Genomic DNA, 21320 nt, shown 5'->3' with positions numbered 1-21320 from the left:
TATTTATCACAGTCCGACCTTTGCCGTTTCACTACTGTTACAAAGCTTTCGATCCCGGCCATATCAAGAAAATAAAGACAAAAGTATAGTAGTGATATCAGCAAAATTCAATCAGAACATGACCAAACAAGACAGAGTATCGCAAAGTCTTTCGGTAAGGATTTCAGAGAACGTGGTTACAATATGCCTCTACGTACATAACGTGTCTTTTATTAGATATTTTATGTAAGAGGACATGTATTGTATTCATCGTGTTCATTACAGAACTGTTCGCTTAGGCGTAAAGGAACTCTGTCCAAAATGCTCTCGCGTGCTTGGAAAGAACATCAAGCGAATCAAGCAGTTCAACGGGAAAAACAAGGTATTCTTCTTTTGACAATAGAAACCAAAATTACTCGGTTTTGTCGTCAATTAGCAACGATTTTGAAAGTGGATCGCCTTTCACATACACAGCTGTACGTTAAACACAAGGTTGTAACCCTTTCTTGGTCACAAGCTCCTGGTTAAGACCAATTAATAATCTTACGTCTACATTATATGTAAGTTTATATACGTAATTAGGTTTCCAAACTCGACATTGTGTACCACAAACAGTTCCTGTAGTTTGTGGAGGCGCCGTTGATTGTAAATAGAAACTTATTCATGCCTTTACCTCGTTATTACTGCTGCTGCAACATCTACTAAGTTGCTAATTTGGAACATGACAGATTTCAACAAATTGTGAAGTAAGAACATGGCGCACCACGATGTGAATTTGGCTCACTGATAAAACCGCCAGTTGTGGTTCTACAGCACTGACCAGCCAATTGCAAGTGCCAAGTTTCAGAAGTGGTTGCTTGAGAGTTAAGAGGATCGAAGAATATGAAAAGTGGAAAATATCAGAGAGCTAAGCAATGCAGCCATTTGTTTAGTATACAAATAAAAGGAAGCTTGTAGTGTTGTTTATAGGAAAAACAGACACACACACAGGTGAGGTAAAACAGCTCTTGTTTAATCGATGTCCGACAAAAACGTAACAACCGGAAAGTATGGTCTCTAAAGTTTTTGTTGCCATGGTAGTTATGACGTAAATGTAGACCGGAAGTAAACAGAATGGTAACACCGATACCGTTACATCTCTCCTTCTTCAGGAAACAAAAAAAATGTAAACGTAACTGAATGTCACTATCCTAGTTTAAAATAAAAACTACAAAAAAAGAAAATTAAGAGTTTGTTCACTGGTAATGTGTAGGTGGTCGAACGATTCGTCCAGATTGAGTGGTGGTCACCGGTGGGGAAATCTCCCGCTTATCTGCTGCAGGCTGAAGTGGATATTCCAGATGTGGCTTGTCCGTGTTCTGCAAAGGTACTGTGTCTGATTGGTCCTTACTGACTGCAGTACTTGGTATGAAAGGTGGTACCAATGGTATTTCATCACCAGAATTTGCAGTAGCAGAAATTGGTGTTGCTTTTGGGGATAATCTCATCCCATCTTCACTGTGTGGCATCACTTCGCGTGTATGTCTCTGGTGTCTGCGGTTCCTCCTATAAACTCTTCCATCTTCTGTTCTGACTTGATAGGACCTTATGTCGACTTTGCCTTCGACTCTTGCTTGGGTCCAATCCTTCTTCTTTCCCAAGTGGGATTTTAGTGGCTGCAATCGCACTTTGTCTCCTGGGCGCAGTTCCTTCAGTTCTTTGGTGCCTTGGTTGTAATACAGGGATTGTTTAGCCTTCTGTAGCTTCAACTTCTGATCAACCTCCTCTGGTAGCTTCGGCTTGAGCAATTGGTTTGAGGTTGGGAGTGGAGTCTTTGTTCTTCTATCGAATAATCGCTGATGTAGCAGGTGACGAGTTGAGTGTTTCTGTAGGAGTGTTTCTCCAGTCCAGCAGGGCAAGATATGGGTCTTGTTCAGACTTGACGGCTTTCTCTAGCAGATGTTTTGCTGTCTTCACCATGTTCTCGACTTTGTCGTTGGACTGAGGATATGTTGGAGAGCTTGTTATATGTTCAAAACCATAAATGTCTGCGAACTGTTGGAACTTTGCGGAAGAAAAGGGCTGTCCATTATCCGATACAAGCTGGTCGGGAATTCCATGACGTGCGAGATGGGCTTCAACTTCTTCACAACTTCGTCTGCTGTCTTGCTTGTCATTCTGTCAACTTCAAAGAAGCTTGAATAGTAGTCAACGGTCACCATGAAATCTGCACCGTTCAGATAAAAAAGATCAACTGCGATTTTCTCCCATGGTCTACTAGGCAGTTTGTGACAAATCATTGGCTCTTTTCCTTGCTCTACAGGCTGGCTGTTGCAAACGGTACACTTCGCTACATAATCTTCGACATCTTTGCTCATCCCTGGCCAGTAAACTACTTCTCTTGCTCTTCTGAGACAGCCTTGGATGCCGATGTGGCTCCGGTGGATGTTAGCCAACATGTTAGCTTTCACGCTCATAGAGATAACTAGTCTTTCACCTTTGAAGACCAGTCCATTCTGCAAAGACAGCTCGTCCCGAAATGTAAAATAACCACTGATGTTTGCTGATACCTCTGCCTTGGTAGCTGGCCAGCCTCTTCTGATTGTTGTCTTCAGCTCTCTCAGGGTAGCATCAGATTCTGTTGCTCGCTGAATAGCAGTCAGCGTTGGTTCCGATACTGGCAAGTATTGTATCATATTGATATGCTCTAGCTCTCTTTCGTGTCTCCTCTCATCTCCTCTATGTACATAACATCTTCTGCTACATCTTCTCTTGTGCTCTTGCACACTCTGTATGCTCTGCTCAGTGTATCTACCGGATACATTTCAGTCCCTTTTTTGTAAGACACTTGGAGGTCAAACTTCTGCAATCTTAGCAACATTCGCTGAAGACGTTTAGGGGCACTGTGTAGACTTTTACAGAAGATGCTCTCCAAGGGTTTGTGGTCAGTTTGGATCTTGACAGGTCGACCATACACACACTGCTCAAAACGTTTTACTCCGAAAAGTATTGCAAGCATCTCTTTCTCTATCTGGGCATAGTTCCCTTCTGTTTCTGTCATAGAACGAGATACATAAGCCACGGGCTGGCCTCCTTGTATAAGACATGCACCAAGTCCTCTGTCTGATGCATCACACTGCAATTCCACGTCGTCTTTGGGGTCAAAATACTTGAGGACAGGGGCAGCTGAGAGTATCTCCTTAACTCGCTTGAAACTACATCCTTGTACTTGCTCATCCCAACAGAACTGGTTCCCTTCTTTCAAAAGGTCTTTCATTGGGGCTGTAACTTCTGACAGGTTAGGAGCAAACTTCTGGAGGTAATTTACCATGCCGAGAAGTCTCTTGAGATCTTATTTGCTGGTCGGGGTTGGCATCTCTTTGATACCTTGTACCTTGTCTGGGTCAGGCTTAAGACCATCTTGACATATAACATGTCCCATAAACTTCACTTCTTTGCGATGGAGCTTAAGCTTCTCCTTGTTCAACTTAATGCCAGTAGCGCGGCAGCGTTCTAACAATGCTGTCAGCTTTGCGTCATGGTCAGAAAGTGCTTCAGCTTCTGTTTCTCCGACACCAAAAACAAGGATATCATCAAATATTGGCTTAATTCCATCAAGACCTTCCAGGGCGTATTCCAATCTCCTCTGAAACTCTTCCGGAGCGGGTGATATGCCAAAGGGCATCCGGGTCCAGTGGAACCTACCCCAGGGGGTACCAAATGTGGTCAGAAGACTGCTTTCATCGTCTAGCTGCACATGCCAAAATCTGTTCTTTGCGTCTACGACACTAAAGACTTTAGCATTTGTAAGCAGCGGCAGTAGATCATCGATCACTGGAAGGGGAAAATGATTTCTCCTGAGTGCTTTATTCAGAGGTTTTGGGTCGATACAGAGCCTTATCTTTCCATTGCTCTTCTTACTGACTATCATTAAGGTAATCCAATCTGTTGGAACAGCTACTGGTTGCAGGATGCCTATCTTAACTAAGTGTTCTAGTTCCTGTTTTAAAGGCTCTTTTATTGAAAAAGGTTTTTCCTCACTGGCAGTGCCACAGGGGTTGCAGACTTATCAATGTCGAGGTGAAGCTTTCCTTTGAGCTTTCCTTCTCCTGAGAAGACAACTCCGAATTTGCTCACAAGATCCGGCTGTGTGGGAATCTCATTCGAGAGAGACATGATGTTATCGGTGTTAATCATGATGAGGCCAAACTGCTGCACCGATTCAGCACCGAGGAGTGCTGTGTGACCAGTTGGAACGACGGTGTATTCGGTGAGGAAACACTGTCCATTCTCGGGGTTGAAGCTCTCGACCTTAGTACATCCTAGAGGTTTCAGCTCTTTTTTATTTTTTTTATTTATTACAATTTAATGACACATATAACTTACTTACTTACTTACTTACATTAATAGATAATAATACAAAAGAGTAAGAAGAAAGGTGCCATAAGGATGGTCCGCAAAATCCGCTCTGATTTGTTGAACATGACGAGGGTAGTTTGAGTAAGCTGAAGGCGTTCCATCCGCGGATCCTTAAATATCTGCTGATAAATATCTGCTGGGAGGATATTGACTCTTGCTCCACTGTCTAATTGGAATTTCACTGTTTCATCCCTCAAGCACATGTTAGCATAAATCTTCTTAGGACTGTTTTTTGCATAAAGGACGCTTACTAATTCTACACTGAATAACTAATCATCAGAACTTCGACATTAAACTTCTGAACTTCTTGTTCTACATTGTGAACCGACTTCTTAGTTTGCTTTTTGTTAGCTTTCTGACTTCTGCAAGCCACTGAGAAGTGGTTCATTACACCGCAATTATCACACTTGTGCTGCCATGCTGGACAGAGTTCCTTTTTTAGAGGATGGGTTCTGTGGTAGAACTTGCATCTAACTGGTTATGTTACTTTGTTGTGGACGGGGCGTTGAACTTTACTGAGATTTCGTACTTTATTATGGCATAAACCTATCTTCGATTTTGGGTGGCCTGTGGCAACGGCGCTAACCTCCTCCGCATGGGACATCTCCTTGAGTTGTTTGGATGTGGTTTCACTCGCACGGCAAATATCAATACCCTTGTTAAGAGCTAGTTTGTTCTCAGCTAGCAGCTTTTTTTCGAGTGGCGTTATCTCTAATTCCTACCACAACTCTGTCTCTAATCATTCGCTCTTGCATGATACCAAAATTGCATGTTTTAGCTAACGAACTTAAAGCTGTAAGGAAAACATCAAATGACTCACCAACCTCCTGTACTCTCTGATTAAACAAATAGGCTTCGTATATTTCATTTGTCTCACCGATAAAAAGGGCGTCTAGAAGCTCTATCACTTTGTCAATGTCGGTTTCCTCTTCATTTCCGAAGGGCAAACCATCGTAAATCTCCAGGATATTTGGGCCAGTACATGTCAACAATGTGGCTGTTCGAAGATTACTACTTTGCGCACTAAGCCGTGAGGCGATCTCGTAATTTGTCCAAAGCCGCTTAAATGTCTTCCAATTCACAGCTAAGTTCCCCTTGAAGTCTAGTTTCGAGGGTAAAGGAGTAGAAGACTGGATAAATTGAGGAGTTGCTGGCTGCGTGCTTGTTGACGCTACGCTCGACGAGCCTAGTTCGGCCATCTGGAGCTAGATTCATTGGATTTGGCTTGAAAATGCACTCAAGTATTTCAGCGACGATTCTGTAGGAAGAATCCCAAATCACTGACACCATGTAGTGTTGTTTATAGGAAGAACAGTGCTCTATCCATTGAGCTAACCAGGAGGCGGTTTAATTGACATCATATGAAACAGATTATTACTATATTGATACTTATCCACTGTGAATGATGATATCGTTCATGGCCAATTATTATTTAGTTCAATAACTATTCACTTTGAAATGTAAGGCTTAACAACGCATGTTAGAGAAAGACTGCAAAAGAGACTACCATATTTACCCGTGTATAATATGCACCCGTGTATAATTTGGACCCTTGGTTTTAACCAAATTTATTGGAAAAAAATTTTTTTACAGCAAAAAAGACAAGTTAAATATTTGTACAATTATTTATTAAGACAACAATAATAAGAAATTTACTATATTGCTGACACTAATATCTTTTGCTACTTAGTTATTTAATATGACATTATTGAAACCAAACTTAAGAACTTCAAGTGAGGCCTAACTAATTTGAAGATTCCATGGCCTGGTAAATATTATATGTGAGCAACATTATGTCCGAAAAGTATTGAAGATTTTGTGTCAAATCGTCATATTTTAGGAATTTTCAACCTAACACCATGCAATATTCTGGCTGTAAAGTGAAGTAAACAACAATGTGCCTAGGATGAATTCAAATGCGTGGTCTTTGTACACATAAGAAATTTGCACATTTTTCTCTTCAACAGCAAATCAAGAACTGCTTTAAATAAGTGTATAAAATGTCCTGAAATAATTCTTGCTCACTTTTATCTTAGGCTTGCTTCTCACTGAAAAATTCCATGTAACACGAGATCCCTTCACACAAGGTCAACTTTGCATATTCACTTTGAAATCTGATCCATGTGCCTGTTTGCACACATGTGAAAATATTTAGTGATTTTTGTCTTTCCTCTTGATTTTAGAGTAAAAAATGAATATGCACGCATAATTTTTCATTGAAAATAAGCTATTTAATTAAAGCTATAAATGTGTTACTTTCTTTGTTGTGTTTTTAATGTATGCAAATTAGGACATGTCTGACAAACAATGAATCCGTGTATAATATGCACCGCAATTTTGATGGTTATTTTTATAGAAATAAAGTGTGTATAATAAACACAGGTGAAAATGGTATTTCTGATGGATTGGGAATTTTTTGGCATTTCAGGATAAGAAACATTTATGGTTCACGTTGACTGCAAGTTAAGATAGGTTCTTATTTCTGTGATTTTTGAAAAAAAGACAACTTTATAAATCAAAATCATAGCTTTTACAGGATTTATCCAGAATGGAGTGGGATTTTCCTGTTTTACTGTTTACAGGCATCCTTTATTAAGGGGTACCTGAGCCTAACTCCATCTTTTTGTTTTGCTTGTATTTTCTTACATATTGAAGATTATTGGTTCATGCAATATTTTCATTAGATGACATTTCTAACACATCCTTTTCATGAGTAACCATAATTGGTAATGAAACGTGAAGCACATTTTTAGTAATGAGGGTCCCCCATACTTTTTACATGTCCATGTGAGTGAATTTTTTTATTTGAACGTGGCCAGTGAATTAATGTCGGGGACTGGGGCACATACTATGTAATTATGTAACCTGTGACAATGGAAGCACGTGCTTATTATTAAGAGCCTGCCCACCCTTTTAAGTTGTTAATTTGAATCTACTGAACAAGAGAGTTAGATTGACCGTGATTGTGCGAAGACCTTGTGAATCTTGCGATTATTAAACACGTTAACATCAAATTTGTGACTTGTCTTGGATGCTGTCTCCAGCGGCTGGAGGAGTCCAGCAAATTAAGAACCGAATTAAAGGTGATTCATGAATCAATTTGTTTTGCGTTATGAATTTCCAGCTATTTTATTATTTTGAAAATGTATGTATTTTTTTGGAATGGCTGTCATGGTTCTTACAATCTTGAAAAGGTCTTGAATTTTAACGGTCGCCTTGAAAAGTCCTTGAATTTGGTTAAGTCCTTGAAAAGTACTTGATTTCTGTAGTAGGTCATGAAAATGCCTTGAAATTTAGCAACTTCTGTGCGCCTTATTGCTTTTCTGATAAATTAAACAATTTTGCTACGGAAAATTTGTCCACTAGTAACTACCAAAAAGCGGAAAAGGTCGGTATAAAACGTGAGTGGTACATGAAGCAAAGTTGGATCTGTGCCTCAATTTCATGCCCAAGGCCTCCGATGTGGGGTAGTCCGCCATGTGCTTTTGTTTTAAAGAGCAACGTAGACATGTAGTGGTTTGGCTATGTTTTGGTCGATAAATTTTTCATTTCCCTTTGTTTTCGATTTAATTGGCAATCGTAAATGGTTTAGATTTATGAATAAAATTTAGTCCTTGAAAACCATTTTTTGACCTTGAAAAGTCCTTGAATTTTGATTGTACATGTCTGAAGTTGTATGAACCATGGGTTGTGGTAAGGTCTTAATCAGGGTTTTGACAGGAGAAGGACTTCATGTAGATCAATAAAATTCATGAAACACAACACGAAAGGTAATTGGACAAACAATATGAGACTTTGTCATTCTTTATCGTGTAAGACTAGTCAAGACTAGTAAAAGTAAAATAATAATTCAATGTGATTGTCTCAAATTTCACATGAATGTGAAATAGTTTTGGATATTCTTTGTGATGTGTGAAAAGGCCAAATATTTATACCTTGGATGGACCATTGGAAAGAGTTCTACAGTAGCTGACCACATATATTTTCCAAGCAATGTAAACACAAATATGTTTTCGTTAACCCTTTTATTCTAAATTTTTTTGATATATCTAATTTTCCGGACGCATTGCAACCATAAGTGAGTGAATAACCTTGTGACCATTTTGTCATGCCACATGAAATAGATTGAAAGTTGTGACTTTTAATACCCACACCCCGTCTTATTTTTGTGGCTCCTGATTATGCACTTTCCTGCCAATTTCTTTAAGTAAAGGAAGGCCTAGAACATTCAGTGCGACCTCTACTTTCATGCTGCTTTTCATCTCTCACTAATGTAGAGCATGGGCACCAAGATTATCTCAACTCTGCAGGATAGACATTATTACTATGGATGGTGCAAATTTTTATTCTCATGTTCTGAATGGTAGCTTGTTTTGGGCTCCAGGAAATGAACATGTGATTTATCCAGGGGATGGTAGGATGTTCTCAAGTCTTTAATATTGCTTAGTCCCCATTATTTTGATAACCAACTAGATGCTGTCATGCATCTTTACCTACTCCCTGAGTACATTTCTTAACCTTTTCAGTTTAAGAAGCAAAGATGTATTGTCCTGTTATTTATAATAAGCAATTTTCATTTTATTATTGATGTAGAACACTTGAGAAGAGAAGCTGTGGCAGCATCTTCAAGACTAACATACAAACTAATGGACACTCTTAATACTGGGTAAGTGACAAAACATTGTTGTCTTGTGCAGTGACTGCTTACCTGATAACCTTTATTGGTATACATGCATGTTGAATGACCTCAGTGGTTAGGTACATACAGATGTCTAGCTGCCAAACATTTTCTGTTGGCCTTGCTCTGCTTTTGGGAGAAATGATGGCTTAAGGGGTTATAAGGGTCACTTCAAAGGAAAATTGTTTAGGACAAAAATTTAGATTGTTTTTGTATTATGGGCCTGACTAAAACTTTGAACACACTTCACTTATTTTCATACTTCAAGGTCTCTAGCTCTCCTTACATGAAATCGTAAATCATTTGTAATTACTGCGAGGATCATGCATTACACGTATCTATAACCGCAGTTCAAAATAGATGAACTTCATATATTCATCGTACCCAGTTGTAATTATGTTTGAAATCTTTGATGAGGTGGACTGACTATTTTGAAATTGAAATGTAAATACTAGGTTTGATTTCCTTACTCTATCTTTCCTGTAATTGTAGTAAAAAATATCACTCAGTTGGGACATGGAGCTTTCTAGTTTGAAGCAGTTTTACAAGGATTGCATACACTGTAATTTTTAGCATTTTGATCCACATTCTACATTGAGTTCAACATAATACAGAAGTAATCTGCTTTACGTCCCATAGTGTAGAGCAAGCTTATGTCAATCAGCGCAAGTTAGAAACAGAAGCAAAACAGTTACAGGCTCATGCAGGTACCTAAAGGTTTCTCTAAAAATACTGTCTGTGGTGTGTTATATGTTTTGTGAGCTGTAAATTTGAATGTGTTTTGCCATTGTGCTGTTTGAGATGGTAAATAAAATCAAAATGATATAGTGATGTTGAGACAGGCAACTTGAGAAGCGTCTAACAACTAGATGCAAGACATTTCAAATTCAAAGTGAGCCTAAAGTGGAGTTTATTGATGTTAAATTTGTTGGCCAGTCTGTAAAGTTTGTGTTTTTGTAGTTTCTTCCATTGATGTTTTCCAGAAGAAGAAAGACTGCTGCATAATGTGATAGACTTAAGGAAGCCTCCACTATGAAAATTATATGAAACTATGAAACTTGTCTGTTGTTTAACCCAAGATTGATCCATACTTGCAGCCCTTGACATGTATGTTTAGTGTAGGCTGAGACAAAATGTTCCCTTTTTAAAGTCAGATTTTGCACTTTGTTATTCTCCTCAGTAAGATTTTCTAAACAGACAGTACAGTGGCTTCAGATGTTAGAGGCTTTCAATAAGGCTTTGAAGGTAACTAGCTTCCTTCTCTGTATGTTCAAAGCCAAGGCTCCTATCCGGGCAGAGTTTTTGTAAGCCAATCCCTGGGCTAACTGCATAAAGAAAAGTATATGTTGCCGTAGCAGGTGAACCTACATTGGCACTAATTGTATTTATGTCGCCTAACCAAGATCTTAATGAATGTGATATAGATATAATTTCCTGTACTTTAGGAAGTGAGCCGATAGGTACTTTGAACTGTTTATACAATTAAAGAAAAGCTAGTTTAAACTACAATGCAACGAATGCACAAAACGAAGCAAAGGTTTTCTCGACTCTTCCATGACTCAAACTAATAAAAGTGATGCAATTTAAGACAAGAATCTTTTAATGACAAGAATCCCTCAAACTGATACATGTAGTCTCGCTGATACATGTAAACCTCTATTTTCATGCTCCCTTCATACGCAATATATTTGTCTCGAAGGAACTTGGGGACGTGGAAAATTGGTCAAGAGTAATAGAGGCTGACATGACAGCAATAGCAAGTGCCTTGGAATACGCTTACAAAGGTAAGAGAAAACTGAGTAACTCTTACGTAATCTTAATGTGTCATTTGTCGCCTTTTAAATCCGATTTAAATTTCCTACCAGTCAATGTTCAACCTTTTGTTCCATTTGCTTCTCATGTTATCCATATCACACACAAAACTATCCCCTCTACTCTGGGTATGCGGACAATCATTCAACGGGGACTGGGTGTGCGATTATCTCATGATTATCTGATAATGTAGAACATACTCTGAAGTATGATACTTATTTTCACATTGAGCTAGCTCTAGCCTGTGTACAGCCGCCCCATCCCCTAAGCTAGCTCTAGCCTGTGTACAGCCGCCCCATTCCCTAAGCTAGCTCTAGCCTGTGTACAGCCGCCCCATCCCCTAAGCTAGCTCTAGCCTGTGTACAGCCGCCCCATTCCCTAAGCTAGCTCTAGCCTGTGTACAGCCGCCCCATCCCCTAAGCTAGCTCTAGCCTGTGTACAGCCACCCCATCCCCTAAGCTAGCTCTAGCGTGTGTACAGCCGTCCCATCCCCTAAGCTAGCTCTAGCCTGTGTACAGCCGCCCCATCCCCTAAGCTAGCTCTTGTTGACGCTGGTACACGAGCGGCGAAACCCGCGAGTTCCCAGTAGGCGAGCGGTGTTAGCTAAGGATGGGCCGATACCGACACCGATACCAAATATTCGATACCAGCGATACCGAGGTCGGATCGAAAAATATCGATACCAGCGAAGAGTATCGATTCTCTCGATACTGTACGTGACTTACCCGCGACTTAATCTCCCGCGACTAACCGCTGACAAGTAGCCGAAAAGACTCCGGGCTCAAGATCGTGCATGTGCGCATTTGTGTGCAATGTAGGATTGCTGCAGTCTACCGGTCAAAGTGGCGGTTTCTTCCACTCCCCAGTACAACGTTTCACTGTGAAATAGGACCCGATTCTATAAATATAAAGTCACTCACTACAACGGCAACAAAATCACAACTCACAACAATTCAGGCATTACAGGGACATCTGGATTAACAAAAATGAGCTGCAAACTACTATGCCTGCTCACTAAAGAAAAACCTCGAGCGAGAAAGGCACTGAGGAAGGTTAAATAGTTTTAATATATGGCACCCTGTATAGTCCTGTATGCCTGGGAGTCTCTGATGTATCGAGTATTGAAGCGCATGATCCATAATAAGTCGTGCAACCGTGTTTGTTTATTATTAGTGACCCGTGCAGTGACTGATAACCTTTCATTGTACGCCTTATGATCATGAATGCAAGCGAAAGTTGCAGATTACTTTAATATAGTAAGTAGAAAGTTTGTCCATTGCAGTCTTCTTCGTTTCCCCATGCAATTTAAAAATGAGTCCCAATAAATAGAAATTATTGACTTGTTCGAGTGTCTTGTTGATGCTACTATAGAGAACTGAACTGAAATCCGTGCGAGGGTGTCTTCATTTAGCCAATCAGATCACGTGACTTACTATTCATTTCAATGACGTCACAGTATCGGTATCGATATCGATATCGAAGAAAAAGGTAAGTATCGTATCGATTCGAAAAAGCCGTATCGGCCCATCCTTAGTGTTAGCGCCAGGTAGGTCCGCTAGGGTTGTAGCTTGGAAGTATTGTCGCCGGACCCCTCTCAGACCTCTAGCACGCTCTGTTCGCTCGCCTGCTCGTATCTCGCGGGCTTTGCCGCTCGTACTGCGGTGCTAATGAGAGCCTGCTAATTTGAACAAAACTCTGTTCTTGTTTTAGGAAATAAAATTTGAGAATTTAGAATACGACAGATTTGTCGCAATTTGCTGCTTTTAATTATTTTTCCTGAACCATGAAGTAAAAGTGCCAAGTTTTCTGGCAAATCGACAGTGGGACTGCTCCCCCCCCCTTCCCCCGCAGCAAATGTTGTAATGTTAGAAAATCAAATTCGTTAACGTATTTTTTTACCCTTTCATTTCATACAGGAGATGGCCCTAAAACTTCATAGCAGTGCAAAACACTGTCTCTAACATAGAGATCATAGAATGATCCTTATAACAAAGACAATGTTATTTTCTTATTCTGTTTAGCTGGTTGTAAATTGTCAACGTCCATTGTAATAATCGATTATCAAATATTTATAAATTAATGAATGTGAGTAAAGGGTGTAAGCATTGAGGCTTTTCAGTATTATTCTCAATTATCTGGTTCAAGAACCTTCATTGATAACACTATTTCCTGAATTAGCAGCCCTTGGTCCTTTGTAAGTACAGAAACCGTATGTTTACGAAAAGTTAGGGTGGCTAAGAACCCTTACTAAAAGTATACCACTTCTTCTTGATCTTGATTATTGTGGGTCGCGGAAAAACAAACAGGAGTTTACGTCAAGGTTAAAAAAAAATCTTTAGAGACGGAAATCTTTTACACTTGCAGGGAAGGAGTTCTTGAAACTTCAAAGTCGATTCAATCGATCATGAAGTCAACACGTGGGTAGATCAAAACACAAACTGTTCTAACTGAGGTCAGAATTCATTGAAATCTTGATTCCTCAAAAAAAAAAAATGTAGTAGAAAAAGAGAATAGCTTTCATTGTTTAGTGTGGATGCGGGGTGAATCGGGTATTGAATACGAATGACGAAAAGTACTTTCCACAATTCTTATTACTGTGCTTAACATTTCAAATTTCTCTGATAAATCTTTTCTTTTGTTCAATGTGACGTAACAGTTGCGCTTGTTGTCTATGCCGATATTTGTACGAGATCTGGATTGAACAACTGAAGGGTTAGCGATTTCTCAATCCAGCTGATCCATTTCGTTTTTTTTTTCTAATTAACATTCAAAAAGTGCTTCTAACTTACGATGGAGACGTGATAGTAAACAGGAAGGTCCGCCAAAGAAATCTTTAATTCTCACTTGGCAGAAAAATCCATTAGAAGTAAAAATTTCCCTTTTTCCTGAATGTCTAATGAAGAAATATTATATTAACAATACAAACACTTCACACAAGGACTAGAAATGTATTTTTTAGGGGACTGGTTTTATATACAGTCTTGAGCTTCTTTTGAATTACAGCTGTAGTGATTTATATTGTTGGCATGGTAAAAAGGAAGTTTAAAGTAAAGAGGTAAGTAGTTATATTACCTATTAACCATTAAGTAGAACTCTGGAACTTCTCGACCGCGGTCGGCGGGTCATTGATCACATAGAGAATCGCCCACTCATCATTGTACTGATAAGAAAGCCGAACATTCCTTCCACATAACATTTTTCGCTTGCTTACAAGGACGCTTAATCAGTAAATACGAACCATTTTTTTTTTTTTTTTTACTGAAGACTCGTTCTTATTTTCTCTGGGGTAAGGACTTTCCGCAGATCTTACACGATTTGTTGACCGTATTGCAATGTCAAAATATTTGCTTCTAGCTTTCTTCCAATACAGAGATAGTGGGCTTGCTAAAAGCATCATTAAAATAGCTGTCGTTTGATGCTTCTATCTGGCAATTAGCAATTACAGTCAACAACCGACACTTAAACTGGCTTTTGTTACTTGTATTACTATATTTTCGAACATGTTAAACAGCTCCATTATTTCACTCCAATCCAAACAATATGGCACTATTTCACCACGTGGTGCATTGATCACTTTTTCACCCAGCTTATCCGGCTTTAAGAGAAAATTGTCAGCTTTATTGAACATGGAGATGGAACCATATTGGCAGCGCATTCAAATTCGTTAAGTGTTTCTCTCTCACAGTTGTAATATTAAGGCACAAATGTGTAAACAACCAACATTTTGAACTAAGCGTTGGAAAGAAATTATATAATATTTTATGACACGAGTGGAAAATAATTGATACGTGCCAACAAGGCGGTACAGTGGTCCATCACACAGGCGGAGTTCGGATAGTGACGTCATAACGCAGTTTTCACCTGTCAGGTTGCCTTTCAAAAAGTTGTGAAAGGAAATCCTAGCGTGCTGAGCATTCAGTGAGGCGTATATATCTATGCAGAAAGAGAGTAAAATAGCCAGACGCATCTCCGTGCACTCTGGTTTATTGATTAAGAACGCCATCACTTCACCTAAAATCTTTTAAGGCATTTGGTGGCGGCCGGCGCCAGGCACAAGGTCTCTGACACAGGTACTAGCTTATTTTCTTGTTTTAAGATTCAGAATGAGAAAAATTTAATTGAAATGGGAAGAGGCTCTCAGGATTAACCTCTTGTTTATGATCACCAGGAAACAAACTTTTCGTTTTCATCTTTATGCTAATCTCACCCTGAACAAAGCAAAATTGGTATTTCAATTTTATTCATCTACAGCGTGTAACTTTGGCTGAATATTTTTTTCAGTAACTTTGTTATCGTTCATATGTATTCTATATTTAACCCCTTAATAAGCGTAATCAAAAATGAAGGTTACGAGGAATATCTTCTCAAAGTCGTGTCTCTTCTCCTTGTGTAATTATTATCCCGCGACTATTGAAATTTGATTTGTTCCACATAGATTTCGTCTTGTTTGTGTCAGAGGGTCGAGAGATTTGCTTTTGTATTCACGTAATGGAAGATTTTACTTCAATCTTACCAGTGGGTTTTTAAGCTTTAAACAATGCGAATTTCCATTGAAGCACCATGAAACAATAATATTGCCTATCTGTCAGTGGTCTCATACGTCAAGTGGTATTAAAACCTTTTAGTTTCCCAGATGCCAAGATTATTTTTTCGGTGGAGTTGCATTTCATTACTGCTGAAAAGATCAAAGACTGAAGTCCGACCTCAGTTTTAAATTTGGACTTCTTTTCGGTTTTTCATTGTGATTTTTAATACAGTAGACTAGAATTTGTGACAAAGGATGTCAGGAAATTGTTTTCCTGTTGACGTTTAGTATACTTCCTAGCCAGAATTAATCATTTATTCGATTTCTTGGAGAACAATCCTTAGCCGGCGTCTTTTATTCATTCGACAGTAAATCCCCACAAATTAGAAAATCCCTTAATTACGTAGAATTGTAGAGCGTAGGTTTTGGTAAGTCAAGATAAATAAACTCATTCATCCTTCAAATTTCTCGCGAGTAACGGGACTCGCCTTTAACGATACTCTGCATAGTGCAGGCTACGACAAAAATACTGGCTATATCATTTACAAACTTATACCGAGCAGAGCTACTGATCTAGTTGTTGGGGCCTTTACAGCTGGCTCTTTAAATCAGTCTGAAGTTCCATACTAAAACTAAAAAACCGAACGTGATTAGTTGAACGTTTGAGGCTGATGACCTTCCAAAGTAAAGATAATCAAGGCTCTTATTGGCTCTTATATGATTAAGCCTACTTCCTTCATTTCAGGGCTCATCTGAGTGCAACTCGAAGCAAACCTGTTAAGCTTGAAGATCTGGTCGTTTTATTTACAACTTCTCTTGCTATAAGGAATAGAAAGGTACAACAAAATATGCTGTGTTTATCATGCTGCAAGCGCTATTTTCTAAGGCCATCAACGAGGACTGATTGTTTTCCTTTTCGAGATAACTAGCTTAGAGTACATGCAGGTGACAGCAAGAGCCGATCTATTACGTCCTCAGAATATTGTATTTGCTGTAGAATGGTAAATAAACTGTTGATAATGTCGCCCTCTACTGACAGTTCAACCAAAACAACTCTGAATATTTAATTTTTCGAAACTCTCATCTTTCCATTTCTAGCTCATTTACGTAGTTCAGGACGGTTAAAAGCGTATTTAAAACTTTCTTTTTTATCAGTTCTTTTCGCGGCTTAACCTCGAGAAGTGTGATGTAACAGTAGACCTCGCATAATTGCATTTTAACATATGACTGTAATTCAGGATGTTTTTAGTGTACAAGATTGCTCTATTAATGTCCATGGCGCCTGATTGTCTGATAAAAATACTTCCCATGGGAGGTAGAAATCACTGGTCAACTTTTGTCTCGCTGCCTTTCAACCTTAATGATCGTTTGCGAAAAACTTCAATTGTTATCTTTTAACACAGTTGTCTTATTTCCTCGTAGACACTCGGTGATTCAACTGGAGTCACCTCAACTTCTGTGGTTCCAGCAGAAATAGTCCTGTATTTTGGTGGGTCGCAACTACAGCTCCTAGGGAAACACTTAAAACAACCAGCAAACGGCTAATTGCGTGATCTTGCTCAGTTTGACAAGGATACGGGAAAATGAATTACTTTCTGAACAGCACTCCACTTGAGACAAATTTAACCGCCAATTTTACTGGATATAAACATTCAGACACCAATAGTAGTGCCAGTTTAAGCGCCGTCGTGGGATTGTCTATCGCAAACATATTGGCGATTTTCTTCGGAACACTGGGAAACTCTCTGGTCATAGTATCGATAATCATCAATCGAGGCATGCGTTCAACAACTAACATTTTCATAGCATCGCTGGCTGGTGCAGATGCCATAGTCACTTCTACTTGCATGCCGTTGTTTTTTGTGTACAATGTTTTAACCTGGCCAGCGTGGCCTTACGGAAAGACAGGCTGTAGGATTTTGTCGTTTTTGGTGCATATGTCAGTAATGGCGTCGGCATTAAGTTTGTTAGCCATATCATATGACCGCTTCATGTCAGTTTTTTTCCCGATGAAGCGATTCATCACCCCTCCCCGAGCCAAAAAGATTGTTGGTGTCATTTGGTTTGTGTCGCCGTTTCTTCTCCTTCCTTCATTGTTCCATCATGACGTCGTTTCAAAAGGAAAAAAAGTAGCCAAATGCGAGGAATCCTGGAGCAGTTCCAAAGCTTTGCATCTATACCAAATGTACCGGATATCATGTTACTTTCTTTTTCTTCTACAGATATCAGTTCTCTATTTTTTAATTGGACACCGTTTATACACACGTCAGCAACCCGGCGAACAAACATCCCAAAGTAAAGCAAAAGATTTGCTGAACAAACGTAAAATAATTAAAATGCTATTTTTGGTGGTGGCGTTATTTGCTTTGTGTTGGCTGCCTTACATGATCAACAAACTTTTGAACATTTTTCCTCCAAGACCGGGTTATGTTGCGCCAGACTTGTTTGTTTTTGTCGGAAATTTTTTGGGGCTGCTAAACAGCGTCGCAAACCCAGTGGTTTATGCCGTGCTTAACACAAAATTTAGAAAGGCATTTAAAAACGCTTTGCGATGCAACTGTAATTATGAACTTGAAGAGCGGCGGCGGAATGCAAGTATTGTTAGCAAACAAACACAACGAAGACAATCGGAAAGCATCACACTGGACCGAGTCCACAGAAACTCAATCTCAGTCTCAGATAATCAAGTGGTCAGTTTTGGCAGAGTGGGCACGGAAAAGACTATGGCTGAAGTCAAGTGTTTATCGTTTACAAGTATTGAACAGGAAGCCATCTTCGAATTGTTAAAATTTCCCACTTGCTCTCAAAGTCGGGGGTTTTCAGGACGTAATCCAGAGAAACGACGAGTTAGCTTTGGAGGTGAATTGTTTAGTTCTTTAGAAAAGAAAAATCTCGAGGCATTAACCATCAAAAACGGAAGTTTTAACTTGATGAATGAGACAGGTAACTGTGTTAATAAAGAAGAACAAGCCAGACATAGATGCGACACTGATATGAGTAATCTGTCACCTATACAGGAAAAAGGACACATAAACGTCAGTTTTGAACCAGATAGTGATCCCACCTGATCGGTTTCACTTCGTGGCTCCTTACATGAACAGCCAGTAGATTGCCTCAGATGCCTATTCTAAGAACGCAGAGTAACTTGAAAAAATCCTTGTAAAGTAAAGTAATGTAATGTAAAGTAAGGAAACAAACATATCCTGCGAATAAATAAAGCACAAGTCTTGCTAAATGATAATATTTAAGTCAAGCATCCACGCAAACAGGATGTCATATCACGCTTGAACTGATTAATATTCCAACGGAAAGAAAAACATACATAGAGGATATTACACGGTGACGAAAAGATTCTAGTGGCAAGAACATTATCTCACGAGTGAGCGCAACAAACAAGTGAGATAATGATCCTCCCCTGAGATTGTTACTTTTAAGTGTTCTCTATTACGATTTTACGAACAATCAAACATGTCTCTTGTTCTGTAGTAATAGCTAAATGCTCTGTTATCTTGAATCACGTTTTAAACGCACGCTTTTATCGCATATTTGATCACGTGATACATTTAGACTGATCGCACGCGAGCAAAATATTCGAGGGATTATTAATATAACTGGTTCTACAGACAAAGCTTCTTTGTCTACGTACAGTTAGGTTTATAAATTCGTGTATACTCCTACTGTGTAGCTGCAGAATTTTTCGAGTTTTAAGTTTTGCAGATTCTTCGGACAGTCCTTGATCCGCCAAATATATAATGTGTAACAGCAAAGAAAAAAACACGAAATCATGAGATACCTTACGATTTATGATTCCTACATCGAGTGAATCAGAATCTTCGCATGGAAATCAAGGGTCAAATCGTTTGCTGTAGAGCTCCCTGCTATTTAGCTTGACTACATGGTAGAGAAGTTTGAGCGGAGATTCGCGAAAAATTAGCTCTCACCAAAAAACTCCTACCAACTCGAAACAAGAAAAAAAAAGCCAATCCGCAAGGAAAAGCTCTCATTCATTTTATCTTCAACACTATTTGATTAATAATTTATGGAATGAATATTATTATTGGTTGAGCTTTACCTCAGCTCCATACCATCGTTTATCCAGCTTTACCTTAGCTCCTACAGTTTTCACTTGGTAAGGTTTTTAAATCCATCTTGTTGTTGAGAACCGCCATATTTGAACACTTCGAGCAATTCTGTTACAAATAGTAATTTCTCTATTAAAGAGTCCTATCTCTAGGCTCCCAAAAGCCTCCTATGTTTAGAGCAGGAAGAAAAGCCTCTTTTCTCTCCATTAAACTCTTCCCAGCGTGTGAAACAATTTCATATATCATTCTTCACAGTTATCCCAACTTGATTCAAAGAGGCTTAACCTAAACATTTATTGAACGTTTGAGCCCATTAACGATCCATTTCACACGATTTTCATGTTTTAATGATGGCCTGACTACCCCAATTAATCATAATAACCACGTCCTTATGATTTTCAAAGTTTTTATCTTGTACCAATGATCTTCCCGGGTCTCTCCGCCAGAAATCTGTTACCACACAGATTTTAGTTGTCTTCTAAATTTGGGGTTAGTCCATTCTTAGTGCTCACTTGAAAATTTCTTATCACTCTCCAACAACTGTGTTACAACTGTATTCCAACCCTAAATGTTACCCACATTTAAGGCGATGAAGTCAACTACAATTCTCTTTGCTGCATTTGCAAGTTTGTTATAGGTAGGCGATTTTAGCTGAATATAGGTTATAGGTAGGCGATTTTAGTCCCGAGTTGTTTCTGAATGAAAAAAATGTTTCCTTTGAGAATATCATAATTTTCAAAGCTGTTCTTACCAGAAAACAACCGACAGTGAATAAGTAATCACTTTTCTCAAACTTGTGTGGAAAGCAAGTTGAGTTTAGAGTGATATAACTGTACCAATCAGCGTTAAGACGATAAAGATGTGCCGGGAACAACTTGAAGGACTTGAAAATTGATGAAAAAGGCGGCAAAGGCAACGGAAGGAACTAAGTTTTAATGAAATCAGAAAATTCATCAATCTTAATGCAACTCGGAGATGTAAAGTGTGAGTTTTTCACATCCTGAAATACATATATCCGTTTACTTATGCTGCCCTTATTTTTTCCTGATGTCCAAATGAAAGTGACATGAAAAAATAATATTGGGCTGCAGTTTACAGATAGAATGTAGAAAGATATATTTTTTTCTCGATAATTAGACGCGTTGAAATCGTTAGGCAACAATTTGTTTATTAGAATTTTAAAATTTTCATGGAATGTGAAGATTAATGCTTGCAAAGAACACTCTAGTTTAAACTTGTTGTCTTTGGGGTATACTGTAACATCAAGTCTTGAGTAACCGTGACCTACTTAACCAACAGTCATAGCCTCTTTGGTGGAATGGTACATTGTAGGTATAAGCAAAGTTGTCTCCTTACTCTATCAGCGATGAGTGATTCCTTTCCAGAGTAGTTAGCAAATAGTTCGAATGTACGTGATTGCAAAAGCATCTTACTCAGACGCCTCTCATGAAAACTGCTACTATTATAACTCTTTAGCTTTATGACTCAACATGACAGACTGGCCAGCATGTTTATGGCAACAGATGACGTTTACTCTGGGTGTGATAAGAAAAAAAGCGCTTTGCATTGACCTGTCTGAGTTCAGTTGCCTGGTCGAGTATCAATAAGTAACCTGTTGTTTCCCACGAAAGACTACCCCCTACGTGTGTCAGGCAAATTCTAACTTATCTAGACCGCGGAAATCATCAGAATAAATCAGAGTTAAAAGGATTAGGTACTGTTTGGTTTAAATTAGAGTTTCTCAAGTTCAACTGATCTATCGTAATCACTGAGATTCGTCCGGGTAAAAGGGAAGCTGGTTTTATTTCAATCATGGAGTTGGTATATCCGAAGTCACGCCTGCTTG

The 21320-nt window shown here is 39.0% G+C and overlaps 2 protein-coding genes and 1 pseudogene across 3 annotated transcripts; 2 read left to right on the top strand and 1 right to left on the bottom strand.

Moving 5' to 3' along the window:
* Positions 1 to 207: 207 nt before the first annotated feature.
* LOC111331058 (biogenesis of lysosome-related organelles complex 1 subunit 1) lies at positions 208 to 12974 on the top strand. Its single transcript, XM_022936088.2, has 6 exons — positions 208 to 361; positions 8971 to 9043; positions 9695 to 9762; positions 10236 to 10300; positions 10755 to 10839; positions 12784 to 12974. The coding sequence occupies exons 1-6, from the start codon at positions 301 to 303 to the stop codon at positions 12804 to 12806; spliced, it is 375 nt and encodes a 124-aa protein (XP_022791823.1). The 5' UTR covers positions 208 to 300; the 3' UTR covers positions 12807 to 12974.
* On the bottom strand, positions 4133 to 5686 carry LOC148718799 (uncharacterized; annotated as a pseudogene).
* An 836-nt stretch (positions 12975 to 13810) lies between the features above and the next one.
* Positions 13811 to 19593, top strand: LOC111331057 (QRFP-like peptide receptor). Of its 2 annotated transcripts, none has more exons than XM_022936087.2 (3): positions 13811 to 13922; positions 16138 to 16228; positions 16815 to 19593. In XM_022936087.2, exon 3 carries the CDS (start codon positions 16976 to 16978, stop codon positions 18458 to 18460), a length of 1485 nt encoding a protein of 494 aa, XP_022791822.2. In that variant the 5' UTR covers positions 13811 to 13922; positions 16138 to 16228; positions 16815 to 16975; the 3' UTR covers positions 18461 to 19593. The 2 variants fall into 2 exon arrangements, with proteins under 2 accessions (XP_022791822.2, XP_022791821.2); XM_022936086.2 differs by lacking the exon at positions 13811 to 13922 and adding an exon at positions 13958 to 14937.
* The last annotated feature ends 1727 nt before the right edge of the window (positions 19594 to 21320 follow it).

This window comes from Stylophora pistillata, chromosome 12 (genome assembly GCF_964205215.1).
Source record: "Stylophora pistillata chromosome 12, jaStyPist1.2, whole genome shotgun sequence".
Taxonomy (NCBI): domain Eukaryota; kingdom Metazoa; phylum Cnidaria; class Anthozoa; order Scleractinia; family Pocilloporidae; genus Stylophora; species Stylophora pistillata.
This window is presented reverse-complemented; position numbering and strand designations above follow the sequence as displayed.